Raw genomic sequence first — 20354 nt, 5'->3', positions numbered from 1 at the left:
TTTTGTGTTGGGTTTGTGTAATATTATTTCAGAACAGCAGGCTACCAGTTACTTAATGTTTGATCAACATGTTAATTAACCTACATTATTAAAAACACAACATATTTACTGACTAAAACAAACTCCTTCTGTTTTTTATGTAATCCAACTTTTTCCCAAACAAACTCCATCGTGATTGGAAAAAAGGGATACAACAAAAATATAAAAAATCTGAACCACTTAATCAACAATAAAAATAAAAATACAACAAGTTAAGAATATCCTTTATAATCAAATAATAAATGTTTTAGTGAAATCATTTTTACAAACACACACTTAAATTCAAGCTAATTAAAACATTTATTTAAATGTAATTTGTCTGAAAGTAAATAGATGGTCTTTATTTTTACAATATTATTATTATTAGTTTGATAGCTCGAATTTAAGTTGTCACTCATGCAGAAGTGTTAATAAATGTGTAAGCATGTATGTATTTTTTGTAAGATTTTGCCTGCATTTTTTAAATCTATCATTAGAATACATTTTACAATGTGAGAGTCTCATTTTGTCCCTTATCAAAAAGATGACAAGTAACAAAACTGAATTACTACACGATGGCCATGAGATACCAACAGACTGTCCATTGAGTCTCAATCCTCGAATAGACAAAATGTTCACTCTAACAAAAATATATTATATAGTCATTGCGACAAGGTGGTACATTCACAGTATTAGAGCAGCAGGTGTCGACAGACCTTTTTTATCACTGTGGCTGTGACTCACTACACATTCTCCGCTAATTCAGTAATTACGTAAAATTGTGGCTTAATATAACAGGATTGAGTGTACTTTTAGAAATGATCACCCCAATATTTGCCAAGTCCAAGTGCACTCATCAGTGAAAAAACTGAGCTATGAATTTAACTTCCTCCCACTCACTGTTAGCAACGGTGTTTCCAAGCTGACCGATCGACCAGATCGACATTTCACTCTCCACGCTGGTCACGCTCGCCCGCCGTCGCCTGTCTTGTGTCGCTTCCTCAGGGTTGATCTCAGAGAAGTTAAAAGCCCCAGGAGTTTGCTCACCATCGAGAAACACACTTGGATGGCCCTGGATGCTCTCGGCTGTGGAGAAAAAGAGAAATAGCGGAGGAAAGTGAGGTGATTGTACAGGCGTCAATTGTTGAATCAGGGCTGTTATGTTGCCTAATAAAAGACTTATGCTGAGCATCGATTTGCAATGTGTTATCAGAAAAATGTATAGTGCTCAGTATCAAAACAAGGACTTATTCTCAGGGCAGTGTTCAATCCAATTGACTTTTAGGGACTAAAAAACATTTCAGGACAGAGGAACTGATTTTAACACCAACCTGACCTTTTTTCTCCTTTTATTTCATTCTATACTGCCTTCTTTGTGTTCAGTCTTTTGGCACTTTAATGCTTAATATGATCAGCAACTCGGGAAACGCTTAAAACCTGAAGTTACCCTTTTCCACTCGACACATGTCGGTGAGTTATTAAGTTATTACGTGATCATCAGCATTCATCAAAACAGAAACAGATTGTTGTGTTTTTTTTTAAGAAAACAGCAAAACTTTAACGGTGTCCAAGATTTTGCAAGCAAGTTTAATGGCACTGCCACCTGAAACTCCACCTCCAAGGGACCTGTTGTATAAACAAAGCGGACATGATTACAGCTGACTGGAGGAGGAGTGAGGCCTATTATTACATCATAATGGACTCTCTTAATGCACTCCTATAACCTCTCGTTCGCTATGATTTCAGACATGGGAGAAATTTATATAGTAATAACTTCAAAACATCTTACTGCATCTTGGTGAGGAAGACTTCAACATTTGAAACATGTAAGTCAAGTGAGTTGGGTTTTCACATAAGTCATCCTTTAATGTTAATTAATAGTGTGACTGCAATGATGTAAATAAAGGCTCTTGTGTCAGCATCTGGTTTTATCTTCCTGGTAAATTGAAAAAGTCTCTCAGTACTTCATCTGACCCACTGCTGTTAAGGTGCGCGTCGTCTAGACCAAGAACCAGAAAAGAGCATCATTGAAATAACAACAATATCATCATGTTAAATAAAGATGTTTCAGGTTTGGGGAACACTACACACTCATTTAAAACTGCTCCTTCTGTATTCTATATATTTGTTGATCAATTTGACAGGCTTTATATTTGCATTTCCTTTTTCACTCAGCGAAAATAGAACCATTTATTACACACAATGCACCCTGTTACTAGCAGATTAACCCTCAACGCTTCCTGCTGGAGTTGTCATAATAATATCCTGACTTCAGCAGCAGAATACAGATTCAGACTCTCAGATGTGAGGTAGAATCCGAGAGGGATTTCTCTCTCTGCCCTAATCTGGTTTATAGCGAATATAATGAAGACATTTATTAGAGGATTAGCCTTTTCAGCAGGATCCATCAGCTGCCACCATTCTTCAGTGGCAAATCTTAGCCGAATGATGAATATTTGACAGTGCACACAAAAATCAGACTCATCAATAATTTGCCTGGTTTTACAAATGCGGAAGTCCACAAAAGACAAGAAAACGGCTAAGAAGAAAGGTCACTGGCTATGACAGGATCCTGAATGCTCGAGTTAAAAAAACCTCTGCCTGAATTCTTAATAGGTGAGAAAAATATAAAAAATGAAGACGTGCCACCATTTTACGACCAGAAAAGAGACAGAAAGATGATTCACGAGGATGAAGTGAGGACAGCTGTGAAGTGAGTCCTTGAGATGTCTTTGTCATGAGGGAAGGAAGAAATATTTATCCATTTAAATAAACATGGATAAGATAAAATATTGACGTGTGTGAGATTTGACCATGATGTTACCTAGGCCCTCCAGGTCAGTACTGGTGTATTCAGCATCAAGTAAGTGTGCGGCTTATGTTGTTGTTGTTATTGAATTTTTTTTAATTTTTTTTTTTAATTGAATTCCAATTATTTATTTATTTTTCATAAATATGTATTAAATTATTCCTCATAGACTTTTCTCTTAATTTCATAGCTTTCCTCTTGCTTGTGCAAGTTGGGCACTGCGGTAATGTTAGGTCATGTCGTACGGTCATGTTAGAGCTTTCTGTACACGGTTAGATCCCTGTGTTGTATAAATAACCTTAAAGTAGTTATTGAGAGGTGGATTCATTCAAACTTGCGCCACTGAAGGCCTATGTGTGAAATGCACGGCCCGCCAACGTTAAAATGAGTTTCTAAAGACATCACAATAATCAATTTCATCAATAACAATGACAGTCTGCCAACAGTCATATCTGCCGTATATTTGAATCTCAGATCAATGACCACGGCTTCTCCCCTCTATGAAAGTATTTATTAAAACTCAGGTCTTATTGCATTGTTGCCATAATATCAGCTGATTATTAAGTTACAGTGAAGAAACAATATGTGTGTTTTCTCTACAGTTGCGCTCCCTAATTGAACATATAATTTGACAGCATGCAGGCTAGATCAATGGAAAAGAAATGCAAACAGCTAATTAAATTTTGCTGTTGCTGCAACTTCGACTTTCTGCCTCAGTGTTCACACTCCATCATCTTTAGTGGCACTAAAGCCGCTGAAAGGGGTTCAGCGCTCTGATTTGCGATTGGCTGAGCATGATTCAATTATCAGATCACCAGAGGTTCGGCAAAGAACTTCATACCATGATGTGGATACAAAGCAACATTTTGAAATGTATTGTTCAGATTTTAGTTTACATGGACCACAGTAGAAGCTGGTGAAAAATGTTCTTGTTGTGGCTCTTTGTGTCAGTACATTTATCTGCCTATACCATGAAAGAAACAGTATAAAAAATGGTTTAATCTTAAAACATATTAATATAATGTAAAAATAAACACTTTGACATTAAATGATGAATAATCATTACTGTAAGTGTTTATTTTGCTCCTGGTTCAGATAGAAGGTGTAAACACATTTTATTATACTAGGAAATACATCATACAGGATAAAACAAATTATTAATGATGAACAGAACACTATTTACATAACTGTTAACCTGTCCTTTGCACCAGGACAACAAAAACACTTTCTAGTCACTCAACACGAACACACACAAAGAAACCATCAAAAAAATCATGACCCACAACTATCAGCGGCACCAGAGACGACACTGATTGGCACAAAGATAGACAGGATATGACTACGGTCGAGACGACACAAACTAAAAACCCCATTGCTCTCTACTTTGCAGTCCTATAACACTTGTATCTTCGTTTTTTTAGTTAAATAGAAAATTCAAACACCTTCTCTAGACAGAGAACAGAGGCTTTGTTATTCTCAAACTACAACTACGTTTCTACCTAAAACCATCAGAATCCATCACTCACTTTCAGACCAGAGGACAGAAATACGTCCAGGCTGTTTCTCCTAAGTGTCAGGTTTTATGCGCATCCTGTTTTTGTTGTCTTTTCCTATAACGGACCATTTTGGATTTATTAAAAACTGTTTTTTAACTTTCCTTCCAACTGGGTCTTCTGCACTCTCGGAACATGACACTTTTGGAATGATCTTCCTCTCCCTCTGCGTTTGATGGAGTCTACTGACTCCTTCAAGAAACATCTCAAGACATTTTTATTTGTGCTTTTATTCAAGCTTTGCCTTATTTTATCTGTGGACTGCTGAGTTTGTCACTTTGTTGTTTTGACCTTTTTAAATTTTATTAATTGTATGTATTTTTTAAGCAGGAAACACATTTTTAAAACAATTGAACAAATATACAGTATATCAGATAAGGATTAGGTAATTTGTTTTCATACTTTTTGTTTGTTAGATCTGTTCCAAAGATGTGTATCAGAAGATAGTCTAGTCTAGACAATAATTGTTATGGTATTCAACATTGTGTTATGAAAAAGAATCAAAAACATTTCAGTGGTTTGTCTCTCATAGCGTGTCCTCCTCTAGTGGTTAACAGGACCAGGGGGAGCAGGTGATATCTGTCTTCTAAAAACATGCTTCAAATAAATCAGCGGCCTGTTAACAACTGAGTCATAACAGCAGATTTCCCCATAGGCATCACCACAGGATTCAGAATACTATCTCACACGTCTGTCTCCTGAAGGACGTTTTGCCTGAGAAAATGAAGAATAATTCCTGTTTTTTCTTTTAGAGACCTTATGGGGCTTAAATATGCCTGAATGTGTGACACTATCTGGTACTTCTTGTAACATTCAGGGTTACAGCACAATCCTGAAAGGTGACACTTCCAAACTAACTAGAATTGAGCTATTACAATACAACATATTAATCTGGCTGTTTCTAGACATACAAACTTGTTGGTTACCTATAAGCAGAGAGCGTCCATCTCCTAGTGGGTAGCGCTGATATCGCGGCACGGCAAACGGAGGCAGCTTGTGGAAGAGAGGTTGCAGCAGCGGTTCTAGTCTGGAGGCCGAAGGGTCGGACGGGAAGAATAGGTTGAAGATCTGTGAGCAGGCTGGATGGAGATGGCTCACTGAGGACGACATTGACAGGATGAGTTCAGCTAATGCTATGAAATAACCACAAATCAAACGAATAAGCTTACATTTATTCATTTGACAATCTGACTCTAAAGGAGTCAGTGCCTCACAAACCATGAGCCTCGCTCAGTCACTGGTTGGGACTCACCCTGGACAGCTGGCAGAACGGTCCGTCTCATGGCGAGCACCAAACCAAGTGGGCATCCCAACAGGAAGCAGTCTGACACCTCAAAGTCAAATCGACCCGGATTCAACACCAAACTTGTGCTGCTGCCTCCACGCACCTCCACACCCTCCTTCATCAGACTGTGGGCAACATGTATGAGGATTATGTCAGAGTTAGCACAATAGCTAATTTTCATCCGTTGTCCTTAGTTAGGTGATACAAAACAGTACATAAATCACAAGACATTATACATTACAGGTAAACCATTGACACAGTACAAAGACAAGTTACATGTAGGTCAAGATTAAGACTTTGGGGCCCTAGAGAAAAAATAAAATAAAAATAAAATTGGGTGAGTAATCTAACTGTGAATGCATGTGTGGTTGGTTTTTAGCCATTGATTCAGTGAATAGGCACAATTAATAGGTGTCACAGTTAATATAACAAATGACTTTATTTTTATGGGGATGACAGTGCAGAATACAAATAATGAAACACATGTCAATTCATAAATTGAGATGAATAAAATAAAAAAGAGACATTACATAAAAATGAAAAAAAGTATTCATGCTCTGGGCAGAAGACCAGTAGAACGAGTTTATTGAACCAGGATGCAAATGTTATTAATGAAATTTTGTTTCCGCCAATAGCTCACTGATCCATGGTATTTCAAATTAATCATATAAATGTAGGGTGATAAAAAATGTGTGTGGAAATAAATGGCTGAACTCTCATGAGTCCCCACATGATCATGCACTTTATTCTTTTATTTCAGACAATCTGACGCAGAAACATTTTGGCTTGTTTAAACTTTTAGGGTTTTAAGCTTCCATGACTGAGTATACACAGCTTTTATGCAGTCTATACACATGCCTCAAACTTGAGGTTATTTGATCAGATGTGCTGGTGTTATGGTTATGATCCCTTAAGTATTAACTTGTTCTTTGTTCACACTAACCCAGGTTACCCATATAACTTTCTTTTCTAGACTGGAAACACATTCTCTCAACAGAGGTGATGACTTGAGGAATAACCTTTCAGCTGCTTACAATGGAGTTCTGAGCTCTCTCCCTATAAAAGTCTCCAACAGGGATCATGTGATGGTCACACCTTGCTGGACAGTGAGGGTCAACGACCCTCTCCTGGTATTAACGACTCTCACCAGGCCTCAGCACACTGATGAGTTTCAGTCCATACATTCTTTTCACACTCCTCTCTATTGTTCTCTGTTCCTGCCCCTAGCAGGATATATACTGACTCCTAACCCATGCTCATTTGGAATCAAAAAAGCCTCTCATATGAGAGGGAAACCACTTGGATAATTAAGATGTTTCTTGAAGGAGTCGGTAGTATTAATGAATTAATTACTCTTGTCTGAGTGACTCAATTTGGTTCAATGAGATGCCAATCCCATCTATTAAACACCATAGAAGAGAAAGTGAAATGAAAATTTATATTAGCTAACAATTATTTGTTTTATCTCTGCCAAAGGTGGTTCTCTGCATTTGAACTAATGGGCATTCATGACACTTTTATGGTTAAAATGTCATTAATTAAAAAAAGTAAATATTGTGCAATAACGTTGAGTCAAAGAAATTATGGGTGTAAACTAGGCGTTTAGCAGAGTTCAATGGGTGCTTTTGTAGTTTATTATGTGTGAAGAACCAGACCGGACATGTTAATTAAAGATAGATCAATTTATACACTGAAGAATACGAACTCCAAAGAATCTAAAAGGCTTTGCTTGCAAAAGGAACTTGTCATCATAGTAAGCAGGTGGTCCTAACGCTTAAGCTTATCGGAATTGGAAGAAAATCTAGTTATTATTTGTCAAATATACATGTATCATGACATACAGCATAAATTAAATTCTGGTCCTCTCAGACCCACGATGCAAAACATGAAGTAAACTCTAGCCGCTTGGTTGCAGGTGGTTATGATTTGGAACCACTCAGAGATGATTGCTTCAGAACGTGACGTAAACACGCCACATTTTAGACCCTGAGTGGGAAATTTGTTGTCATGTTGCGTTGAAACAAACAACACTGTTCATGTGAAACGGCTAGAGGCATCAAACAATCAGATCCAGGAAATTGATTTCCGCCTCCCACTCCCAGAGAGCCTGCTACATCTTTACTTCAGAATTCAGGATGAATCGATTCCAAAAATCTGTTTGTTGCAGCAATTATGCTATTCTCCTGACTGTGGTCTACATGTCAGTGAAATGTTTGGATCCATGATTGAGAATCAGTAACAACAGAGCTAAGATATATATATATATATATATATATATATATATATATATATATACGTATATATTAGGACACAGAGAAAGAGACCAATGTGTCTATAAATAAGTGGCAGCTACCATGTATACAGCAGAGAGTGATAGTTAACGGGGTCAAAAGTCCAAGTGTCTTGTGTCTATATTGTTTTGTAACTGAATCAATTACATGTGAAAATTGAACTAGGGAAACTTGTAGACAATGCAGAAAATGCATGACAGGACAGAGACTGTCATCTCATAGTATCGAGCCAGTCTTAAGAATGTTGGCTTCAGTTTTTCTGCTGTTAAACTAAGATCTCTACTACTTTGTGGGACTCTCCAGGTTCTCTCTTCGCTCATCATCTCACAGAAAATTCCCAAATGTGAGCCACAGGGAGGTGAGTGGAGACAAAAACGTGTGCTATTGAGAGAAAAGCGGGAAGGCATGAGTCAAACCGGAGGGCTAATGTGTGAGAAAAAGGGACCTTTAATGAGCGGTCTTTGTGACAGAGATGGACCAGTGGTACCGAGAGGAAACAAAGGCTCAGAGGTCAGTTCCCTCACACATCAGTGTTACAAATGAAAGGTGTGCGGCGCATCCTAATGAAGACAACGAAGAGAGACAGTGGATTGATGTGAGCCTGTCGTGTCTCAGCGGCGATGCTGCATCGGAGCTCGGCTACATAACAACATAAACCCTTTAGCCAAATAAATTCCCCTGCAGGGCGACTCTTCGAGACACACTGGCTGGCTCAGACACAAACAGGCTATTTATAGACCTACAGAGGTGGGGAGGCAGCTGGGCAGTCGAGCTGCAAATATTGATAAAGAGACAGGCGAGACAAGGTGACACTTTCAAGGGAATACACTTGATATCTGGTGTGCAACATTTGGATCAAAGAATCAAACATTTGTGAACACTGGAGGGTTGAAACACACGGTTGTTACAATGAAACGCTGGTCCGCTACTATTGGGTGTGTGGCCTGCCAAGTTTATGAGACTGATATAGTAAATCATAAAATAATAATGGTCCCACGTTATCCATTTTCTTCCTTCAATAAAACTTACAATTATCCAATACATCAATTTAATACAATAAAATATGTTTTATAATGATACCATGCAATACCATGCAATACAGTACAACACAGTTACTTAAAGTTAAAATGATTAAAGTAATTATATAAAGTAATGTAAAGTAGAAACATAATATAACTTCACAAAATACAGTACAACGTAGATTAAATTACATAATATCACATAATATAATGTAATATAAGTAAGTAAGTAAGAAATATTTATAGAGCGCTTTTCCAGACCAAGGTCACAAAGAGCTTAAACAATCAAAACAATACTCAATAAAATATATACTTAAAAGGTCAAGATAACACCGAGAACAACACAGGAGTTCCAGAAAATCAAGGAAAAGCCTGCACGGATAAAAATGTCTTGAGATGTTTCTTGAAGGAGTCAGTAGACTCCATCAAGCGCAAAGAGAGAGAAAGATCGTTCCCAAGCTTAAGAGCAACAGCCTGGAAGGATTTCTCTCCTCTGGTCCGGAAGCATGTGCGAGGAACCATCAGTAGATTCTGTTCCACAGACCTCAGAGCCCAAGCTGGGGTGTAAGGCTGGATCAGATCAGTAATGTATGGAAGAGCCTGACCAAGAATAGCCCTGAAAGTAAGAACCAGAATTTTTAAGTTGATCCTGAAAGAAATTGGAAGCCAGTGAAGAGTTTTAAGGATCGGAGAAATGTGAGTTCTTCTACCACAGCTGGTCAGAATTCTCGCTGCAGAGTTCTTTAACTAATGCAGGTGAGACATCTCCTTCTTGTTAAGACATGAAAACAAACTGTTGCAGTAGTCAAGGCGAGAAGACACAAACGCATGGATTACAAGCTCCAGATCATGTTGTGACAACATTTTCCCAAATTTAGAGATTTTTCTCAGCTGAAGGAAACAGTTTCTGGTCAGTTTTCTGCATTGTTGAACAAGAGACATGTCTTTGTCCAATACAACACCCAGGTTTCTCAGGCTCAGTTTGACAGACTGACCCAAGTCACCCAAGTATTGACTCAACCCTGGAACCTTATCATCAGGAGCAATAACCAGATTTTCAGTTTTGTCCACATTTAGCTACAAAGTGTTTTCACTCAGCCATTGTTTGATTTCTAGCTAACAATTGACTAAGCTGTTCAGCCTCTGTGGCTCAGTTGGATCAAAAGAGCAGTAGAGCTGGATGTCATCCGCCAAAATTTGGTAAGAAACATCAGGCAATCTCTGAATGATTTTACCCAGGGAATCAAGTACAGCAATAAAGGACCCAGAACAAGTACTTGAGGGACTCCACACAACAGATCCGCTAATTCAGACCTCATTTAATTGGCAGATTACTGAAACTGCGCCCAGAAAGGAATGATGAGAACAACTGTAACACAGACCCAGACAGTCCCACTTCATCTCTCAGTCTTCTCAGCAGGATCTGGTGATCAACTGTGTCAAAGGCTGAGGACAGATCCAAGAGAACCAGACTGGGTGACTTAGGTCAGTCTGTCAAACTGAGCCTTAGAAACCTGGGTGTTGTATTTGATAAAGACATGTCTCTGGTTCACCACTGTAGAAAACTGACCAGAAACTGTTCCCTTCAACTGAGAAAAATCTCTAAACTTAGGAAAATGTTGTCACAACATGATCTGGAGCTTGTAATCCATTTGTTTGTGTCTTCTCGCCTGGACTACTGCAACAGTTTATTTTCATGTCTTAACAAGAAGGAGCTGTCTCGCCTGCAGTCGATTCAGAACCCTGCAGTGAGAATTCTGACCCGCTCAAGTACAAGAACATTTCTCCGATCCTTAAAACTCTTCACTGGCTTCCAGTTTCTTTCAGGATCAACTTTAAACTTCTGGTTCTTACTTTCAGAGCTATTCATGGTCAGGCTCCTCCTTACACCACTGATCTGATCCTTACACCCCAGCTCGGGCTCTGAGGTCTGTGGATCAGAATCTACTGATGGTTCCTCGCACACGGTTCAGGACCAGAGGAAAGAAATCCTTCCAGGCTGTTGCTCCTAAGCTTTGGAACAATCTTTCTCACTTTCTGCGCTTGATGGTATCTACCAACTCCTTCAAGAAACATCTTAAGACATATTTATTTCTGTAGGCTTTTCCTTGATTTTTTGGAACTCCTGTGTTGTTCTCAGTGTTATCTTGACCTTTTAAGTATATATTTTTATTGAGTATTGTTTTCATTGTTTAAGCGCTTTGTGACCCTGGTCTGGAAGAGCGCTCTATAAATATAAATGACTTACTTTATACTTACTACTTAGAGATACGTAATATGAGTAGGAACCATTCACTATTTAGCAAACACAACCAAAGTAGACACCCTAAATTTTAAGATCCAGTTCTATAGTGCCATTATTATGGATCACTTTGTACAGTATAGTTCTTCATTCGGGAAACAATATCTGAAATGAGTGCTGCCTCACCTGGAGAAAAAGCTGTTCTGGCCTGTTGACGAACTGTCTCCATCATAAGAGTCACTTTGTTTCCGACTGAGCGGCAGTCCACCTTGACTTTGACCCTCGTTGGGGACAGAAATGTCAATGTTGCTCTTACTGAGTCTCTTGCTTGAACTCAGACCTGGACTCGACTCTTTGAGCAGACCGGAGTTATCCTGAGAGGAGGAAGAGAAGCGAGTGACGAACAACTCCTTTTGAGTCAGAGTACGAAGAGAGAATCAGAAGTGAAAACAGGGCTAAATCTGAAAAGTGAAAAAAGATCCTGCTCTAAGAACATTAGCACATCGTCAATACAGGCAGCCGAGTAAAACTGGCAAATATGAGATTAAATTGGTGAAAGTACTTTAGCGGTGTCATTGCCATGGCAACTCGTCACCTGCAGCTTCAGCCATATTTGCAGAAGCGGGAGAATCAATAACCCAAAAGCATTACCCGTAATCTTAACAAACATCTTTTCTCACCGAGCAGCAGGACGGTTTGAAAACTTGGATGCAGTCACAGTTAAAGATTTGCAAAGTCAAATTTTAAATTTGAACCAAGCACTGATTATCCAAGTGCTATATCTAATCCTATAAGCTTAAATGTGAACCATATTTAATAATATTTTAATACATTTAATATATTGATCTTCTATTGCCTTTTAAAAACATGAATTCATATGTATTTAACATACATTTCTGTTTATTTGCTTACAAAACCAACACCTAAAATATTTCTGGATATCATTCATTGCTTTTTCAGTTATGTCTATACGCTAGACATTGCTGAAAAACTCATTTTCACCAAGAAGCATTTCCTCTGATAGTCCCACCTTCAGGCTCTCGGTGCTGTTGTTCCTGCTGCTGGAGTTTGGGCTGCCGGGTCTTTGGTGGTTGCTGAAGCATAATGCATCGAAGCATAAAACACCTCCTACACAGTCACCCATCAGGCAAACCTGAAGAGGAAATACATCATCAATGCATAAAGCGGAACAGACACCACCACCTCTTCAATCGGTGCAAAAAACAAAGAGTAGGAAGAGTTCTTGTGTAAGAGTTATATCATGAAATAATGAAAATGAGTGTTTTGCAAAATAAAAATCCACCTTTACTTCTGGAAAAAAGTAAAATGGATTAGAATATTTAACCAGTTAAACCCCATTTTTTTCCTTATGCTACTCTAGGACATGCTCCAATTACTGATGGGCTTGAAGAGGGGAAGATAAAAAATAAGATGGAGAAGACGGTCTCAGAATTTTAACCAGTGCGTGACTTTTCACATATTTGACACATAAATGAAGTGATTTGTATCATAGTAACATGATTAGTTTCATATTTAAATAAATAGATAATACTTTATTAATGAAAAGGTTCCTTTGGAAACAGCACATCACATAGTGATTAGCATGGCGCCTTCAAAGCATGAAGGTTGCCGATTTTCTTCTACCTTAAGGGTACCTATTATTTTATTGTTTTTGCATGGATTTTTATACTTTATTCCTGTGTGTGCATTGGCCACTCTAGTTTCTTCCCAAAAGCATAGTATAATGGTTGAGTGTCTCTGTGTGCTCCTGAGACAGGCTTCTTGCCTGGAGTAGCAAATCATGATAAGGGAATCAGAGGTAAAGTCCAAATGATTGATATTATTATGATTGACTTCATGATCAGCCTCATTCAGGGACACTACCTGCAACATGTTGCACACATATGTCAATAAAAACCCATTGGAAGGAATGACAGTTGATGAATGTGGACTCAGTAATAAACCAGTAAATGTATAAACATATTCAACGTCATGCACATTTTTATACAGTTTAATACCACACACAAAATCTCTCAATATGCTTTTGAATTAAATATAAACATTTTAGGTTAGTTTACTATAACGTTTGAGTGTTAAACCACTTTTCAATAAAGGGAAGCAGAAATTAGATATTTAAAAACGGCAATCTAGAGCTTTTCAAATGCGATAACCTAGAAATGCGGTAATCTGGTACAATGGCATTTTCACGATCAAGGTTCATCTAGTTTAGAAAATATTTCCTAGTTTTACAGCAGATACAGCATGAGGGAGCTCAGACTTGATTGAGGATAGTTAGAGATGAAAGTACCAGGAAAAAGGTTAATAGGGTGGATGATCATGGTGGGTTTAGATGGAGGATTTTGATTTATGCCAAGAGAAAGTAAAACATGTTGTACAGTGAATATGTGGACATACCTGGCCGTTAAAACCTTGCCCATCTTCTGAGTGCAGGAAGCTGTGATAGACCATGTTCGCTCGAGCGATGACGGTCGCCACTGCATCCTGGTAGCGTGGTGACACGATGGCGAGTAGGGGGAGGGCGGCCAGAGGCAGATGGTCGACGCTGCTGGACACACAGCTCTCGTCGTAGCTGTATGGATTTAAACTGAAAAAAGACAAAAAGCTTCATGAGGTCTACAATTATGTGGGTTTGTGTCGAGTTGGTCTCAAACTCAAGACCTGGGGTCAAGTCACTTCATGAGAACCAAAAAAACTCTAAATACAATACTATTTTAAAGTGCAACAAAAGCTATTATAAATGTCAATTACCAATGAGAAGACTGATAGAGGTGAGATTTGAATCAAAGATGAAAAGGTGGATGAAGTTTGTAAGTAAAGATTTTATTTTTGAGGTGCTAAAAGTGTCCTATGGTGATCATAAAGTAGACTATATTGCAGTCCAATAATAGATTGTTTAGTTACTAGTATTAGTTACTTTAGTTAGTGATTTTCTTGAGCTGAATTGCTGAATTCTTAAAGATTTAGCTACACTAGAGACTGTTGTGATAATTGAATGTTGTTTTTCGTTTTGGAGATTTTACTTGGAGATTACAGCTCATGAACTTTGAATATCACTTTCAAATTTGTGTTAAAGATAAAATAAACATCATTGTGTAGTAAAAAAGCCAAAACTTTTTCTAATATTTGTGTCAGGTCTTGTATAGCAAGATAGGACTGATTGACTGAATGTGTGAGGTAGATTTGTCTACATAAAGAAACCTGTCCTCAATTACGAGTCCCATAATGCACTTCAACAGTTGAACAGGAAAGTCGATAAAAAAGCAACAATTGTTGATCAACATCACTAGTTTTCTTAAAAAATAAATACATTCAACTTGGCCTTCAACATAACAGCTATCTTTAATCTATCAAGCACTGGCTTGAAGAGGCTTCGATCTTTCCCAAACTACATATAGTGAGGTGTTAGTCGTTGAGTTGAGATATTCTAAGGATCATTTTAAGGTTTCACCTCAACTTCAACATAAATCAACTGGAGAAATCTATCCATAAAGAAGACGTTGATAAACCCTGCAATGGAGAGATAGGAGGAATGATGCTATCTGGGGAGAAGAGATGTAGCTACTGCAGGTCATGTCATTTCCTTTCAGTCTGGCTTTAATGGATGTGCATGTGCGTGCAACTGACAGTGCGAGTACAGAACAAACACTTAATGTGACAGCGGGGGAAACAGTGAAGGATGTCAGCGTCCCGCATTCTATCCTGAAGCTGCAACCATGTCGTGTTGAAATCCATCAGTTTATGTCAGGCAAGGATCCATTTTCTCTCAAATTGTTGAAAAATGTCAATTGACAGGCTTCCAGACAAAGTGGTCGAGAAAGTTTTACACAGGTCAGACGAGGATTAAACCAAGTTCTGGAGTGGCATCGAGACTTTATAACACTGAATTGTAAATGTTCAGTTGTATGTACTCAGATGGAAGTCACTGTCTGCTGAGTCAAGGGATGGATAACTTCATGTCCTATTGTTTTATTGCTCTAAATACCACAAAACACTCCAAATCAAGTTTTCAACTCTAAACTTACTGAATACAGGAAAATAGTTGAACATCAACTTTTCTTGTTTACCCTTAAGTGAGGATCCTCTCACAGGATTTGACACTTCAAATCACTCAACAGCTTATCCTATCTAGAAAAAACATCTCAAATCTCAACTCTGCTTAATTTATTACTCTTTACAGTAGCATTTAGCATGTTTGCAGTATGACCACCAAAACAAGAGTGAGGACCCATGAGCACATTTATGAGTCAAGAGTTATAAATGCCTTTCAGTACAATACTTCCATTAATTTCATCACCATCTGTACACATGATTATGGTAAAACCTCACTAAATATGTGCAGCCCTGGAGCAATTGGTTCACTGAGAGGAGGTGAGAAGTTTGACTGTGCTTAAATTAGATAAACTGGTCCGCAAGTGATGTTATGACAGTGAGAAGGCTAGTAAGTAAGTAAGTGAGTAAGTAAGCAAGCTAGCAAGCTAGCCGCTAGCAATTAAGCAAGTAAGTAAGAAAGTCATTTTTATTTGTAAAGCGGCTTTCACAGACCAGTGCCACTTGACATTTTAGAACGTGAGCCACAAAAACTAAAAACACATGGACCTTGGACAGTAAAAACAAAAAAATATTTTTATGATTCTGTACTCTTCTACGAGAATATTGACAATGTAACTTATCTTGGAAATTAGGACAAAAGCACTAAATTGTAGTGAGTAAAATAAATGTCAACTCATTTGTTGATTCAAGTGTATCTTAAATTGATCGAGGAATTATTGTCTATTGTACTCATCAGTATGTTTCTGTTTGTACAAAACTCTCTTTTCTTTTAGAAACTGTGTATAAGCTCCGCCCACTGAAAACTTTATTTTTTCTAGAAATAAAATCTTGTTTATCTCAACCACACCCACATTACAATTTCAGATGAGGGAGAAATACATATGGTAGTAACTTCAAAACATCGTCATGATGAGAGACTTACTGCATCGTGGAGAGGAAGACTTGAACATTTGAAACATGTGAGTCAGGAGATTTTGGTTTTTATATTAGTTGCCATTTAAAATGTCCGTCTTGGACCGTGGGCATCTTGATTCTATGACATTCAGATCTAGGATCATTAATTTTTTTAACTATTTAATATCGTTTGGCTTTGATTGATAAAGTTTGCCTATCGCAACAACTGTAAACTATAACAAACGAGAAAATGTTTAAGCTTTTAATAAGCTTAATTTGAAGAGTGTAAAAGTCAAATACAATGAGGCTGTTGTTGTCACATTAAGATAAACTGTATAACCTATATACAAATTCAAGTTTAAAAAAGTTCAAGAGTTGTGTTGGTTTTATCGAGCTCCCACCAGTTTTTTCAGTCACCCAAACTAATTGGCCGTTTAAAGAAAATAGTTTTTCTACGACGATAAATAATCAATATGTGTCCTCCATCATTCTAAACTCCTATTCTGTTGATCCTGTATTTTTTTTACCTTTCTAGTGCCTTCAACACCATCCTGCCCACTCTGCTCCAGGACAAACTGACACGGATGCATGTGGACCCTGGTCTGGTCTCCTGGAGCTCAGATTATTTCACTGATCGACCACAGTATGTCAGGCTGAAGGACATCACGTCGGACACTGTGGTGTGCAGTACAGGAACACCTCAGGGGACAATACTGGCCCCTCTCCTCTTCACCATCTACACTTCAGACTTCTGCTACAAATCTGAGCTGAGTCTCGTCCAGAAGTATGCTGGCGACACTGCCATTGTTGGATGCATCAGGGACAACAGCGAAGACGAGTATAGGAGTCTGATACATGACTTTGTGGACTGGAGTGAGAGGAACCACTTCCAGCTGAACACCTCAAAGACCAAGGAGCTGGTCTTGGACTTTGGGAGGTCGATGACAAAGACATGTCCAGTGTCAATTGGGGGCGACAAGATAGAGATAGTTAACAACTTAGGTACCTCGGTGTGGGGCTGTACAGTAAACTGGACTGGTCCTGCAACACAGACCATGTATATAAGAAAGTTCAAAGTAGACTATATTTTCTGAGGAGGCTCCGATCATTTAACATCTTCAGGAAACTCCTCTGCATGTTCTACCAGTCTGTGGTGGCCAGTGCCCTGTTCTATACTGTGGTGTGTTGTGGTGGGAATGTGTCCAGGAGGAGTGTCAACAGGTTGGAAAGGTTGATCAGGAGGGCTGGCTCTGTGGTTGTTCTTGTTCTTATTTTATTTTGATTTATTTTTTATTTTTTATAAAAAATTGCTGTATGTATTGGCTATTGGAAAAAAAAATTTAAATAAAGTTTTACCTTACCTTATAACTTTTAGGTAGGAAGGACATAAACATGGATTTGGCAAAATGTAAAACAGAAATATGGCTCCATTATCTTTAATATTATATTTAATATGAGGTCCATAGAGAAAAATACAATCAGACAGAAGGACTGAAAATTAAAATCAGACTTATTGTCCCGAAATGAATTTTAAAGAAATAAAATGAAGAAAACACTATGAATCTTCGGATTGTAAGTACTTAAAGAATCAACTGGAAGATGAAGTCATTTCCAATGCTTTTTTCTACAAACTTCTCCAGACTCTAGAATAAGCCGTCTATGTTTCTCTGTGTACCAGAACTGCATGTACGTAAACAGAACTGAGTGTCCTTCTCGAGCTGCAACAATCCCAGTCATCTTATTTCTAAGCTGCTGTATTAGAGCAGCAGTGGTGATGGAAGGGGTCAGCTCCAGGGACGTTGCTGTGATTTCTAGTGGCAGGAACATTATGTGAAGAGCACCTGAAGCCCCTTGAGTAGCCATTTCCCTACACAGCATCACCTCTGTGGTGTTCCAGAGTCACTCTCTCAAGCACAGTGTTTTGGCATACAGCCTCAATACAATTAATACATTTATATACAAGTTCATTGTAAAAATGAACCACACTGTTCTCAGAAAATGATCCGGAGAAGGGAAGATGAAATCAGATGTTATCTCTCTGCCAGCTAAAGCCACAGTGAAGGTTCATTACACTTCACCCTCAATCTCTGGTTCAGGTTGGTGAGTTGCATTCCATTTAGCTTCTTATTGATGAATGCACTCTCTCTACATATTTCACAGTGAAATCTCAACTCTTTATAAGCTAAGGTAAGGTAAGGTAGAACTTTATTAGTTAAATAGTTTTTTTTCCAATAGCCACAGCAAATACAGCATTTTTTCATAAAAAAATAAAAATAAAATAAAAATAAAATAAGAACAAGAACAAAGAGAAATAAAGGGAAAGAACAAGATGATACAATCTTAGTCTAAAGATAAATATAAAGAACATAGATCAAAGAAAAATAACAAAGACAAAGGATACAAAGATTAACATAGAACAGAACATCATGATACTTTCACTCCACTTCTGCCCCCGAACTCAGAATTGTACAATTTAGTAGCCCGAGGAATGAATCCTTGAGTCTATTTGTTTTGCACCTGGGAAGGAGCATTCGTGCACTCATTCTGCTTCTCTGCTCACTGAAGACAGTGCTGAGAGGATGACTGTCATCATTCATGATGGACAGTAGTTTGTTCAGTGATCTCCTCTCAGCAACTATCAGAAGTGAATCCAGCTTCATGCCAAAGCTTCAGCTGCAAGAAGCTCCTGGAATGAAGCTGGACTCACTGGTGACAGTTGCATGGTTCAGTGATGTCCTCTCAGCAACTGTCACCAGTAAGTCCAGGTGATCTTTCTGATCAATCTGTCCAACCTGACATACTGTGGTCGATCAGTAAAATAATCCGTAATCCAGGAGACCAGACCAGGGTCCACATGCATCTGTGTCAGTTTGTCCTGGAGCAGAGTGGGCTGGATGGTGTTGAAGGCACTAGAAAAGTCCAGAAACAGGATCCTCACTGAACTGCTTCCTTTATCCAGGTGGGAGTAGGTGACCACGGAATTAAGATTTCATTGGCTTGGTCAATTGTCAATTTAAACAGCCTTTGGTGTTTCAAAGGTTGCTAGTTTAACCCTGCCCTCCCCACCCAACCTATCTTCTCCACAAAAACAATCCCAGCCGGACGATCAGATCATCTTCTTGTGTCAACATTGCCTTCCCACCAGACATTCATAATCGCAGGTCTGTTATTTGTTAATTGTAGTTTTATAGTTTTCATATTCTGTAGCTTTTTCATTTAAAACCTTTTAAACTTTCAAACCTCTCTTAACTTTTAAAACTCCTGTTCTACTGTTGTACTCATCTGTTTGCATGGTTTCCTTGTGTTCTTGTGTGTTTTTAAAGGCACCTTATAAATAATAGTAATTATCAATATTATTATTATTTATTATTATTATTTTAAACTAATGAAATGTTCGGATTGCATTGAGTCACAGTGTGTGACTGCCCACAGTTGCCCGACACCCCTGATTACCTGTCCAGCTGGTATAAAACAAAATTAACAACTCTTGACATCCAAAATGAAGCCCTCTTCATTCACGCTAACAGGTAAATGAAAAATAGTAAGACTCTCTTCCCAGACGACTGTAGTGCTATGTGCACCAATAAGTCATGTTTATATTTTAGAGTTAAAAGCAATATAACGTCTACAAAATTGTTTTTGTTGTTTGTTTTGGTCAACACGCCAATTCAATTAAATAACAAATATATCCAATGAAACATGTCGTAACTTAGTGAAGCCGCCTAAAACACGTTGCTTCCTCCGTGACTGATATTGTAGCGCAGTTAATCAACCTGCGATTCCTGAGGGCCAGATTTTCTAAAGACTGTCCATCCCCTTCTACTATATAATGTTAAATGTTAGGCAAACATATGCCTTGAGTATTTTTTTTTTGTGTAGATCATTTCCAGTCCGTTATACATACAGCGACACAAATTGTTGCTGATTGTCAAAACTACAGTTTTATTTGCTTTTGAGGTGTTTGTTGTGGAACCCCCACATAAATCAGCCGCTTTCAACATATGGATTGTATTTGGCATCAAAGACCCCATCATTGAGCTCAGATGTATGTGAAAAGTAACAAGATGGTCTTTTTACTTTCCACCTTGATCATCCTTGCCAGCCACACCTGTCCTCCTCTACCACATCCATAAACTCCGTCAATCCATGCAAGAGTTTAAGTGTCTTCGGTT

At 38.2% G+C, this 20354-nt stretch overlaps 1 protein-coding gene across 3 annotated transcripts in view; it reads right to left on the bottom strand.

The window, feature by feature from the left end:
* Positions 1 to 20354, bottom strand: part of LOC148076031 (membrane-associated phosphatidylinositol transfer protein 3-like) — a 102833-nt gene that overhangs the window by 13507 nt on the left and 68972 nt on the right. For all 3 annotated transcript variants that reach the window (XM_087795255.1, XM_087795256.1, XM_087795257.1), the window contains exons 6-11: positions 13633 to 13822; positions 12248 to 12370; positions 11404 to 11591; positions 5633 to 5790; positions 5307 to 5477; positions 919 to 1104 (exon numbers count right to left, since the gene is read on the bottom strand). In XM_087795255.1, coding sequence (XP_087651381.1) covers positions 919 to 1104; positions 5307 to 5477; positions 5633 to 5790; positions 11404 to 11591; positions 12248 to 12370; positions 13633 to 13822 — 1016 coding nt within the window. The remainder of the gene's footprint in view (positions 1 to 918; positions 1105 to 5306; positions 5478 to 5632; positions 5791 to 11403; positions 11592 to 12247; positions 12371 to 13632; positions 13823 to 20354) is intronic.

The sequence above is a fragment of the Callionymus lyra genome, chromosome 7, assembly GCF_982586985.1.
Source record: "Callionymus lyra chromosome 7, fCalLyr1.hap1.1, whole genome shotgun sequence".
Taxonomy (NCBI): Eukaryota; Metazoa; Chordata; class Actinopteri; order Syngnathiformes; family Callionymidae; genus Callionymus; species Callionymus lyra.
The sequence above is the reverse complement of the archived record's forward strand: the minus strand, read 5'-3'. Positions and strand labels throughout refer to the sequence as shown.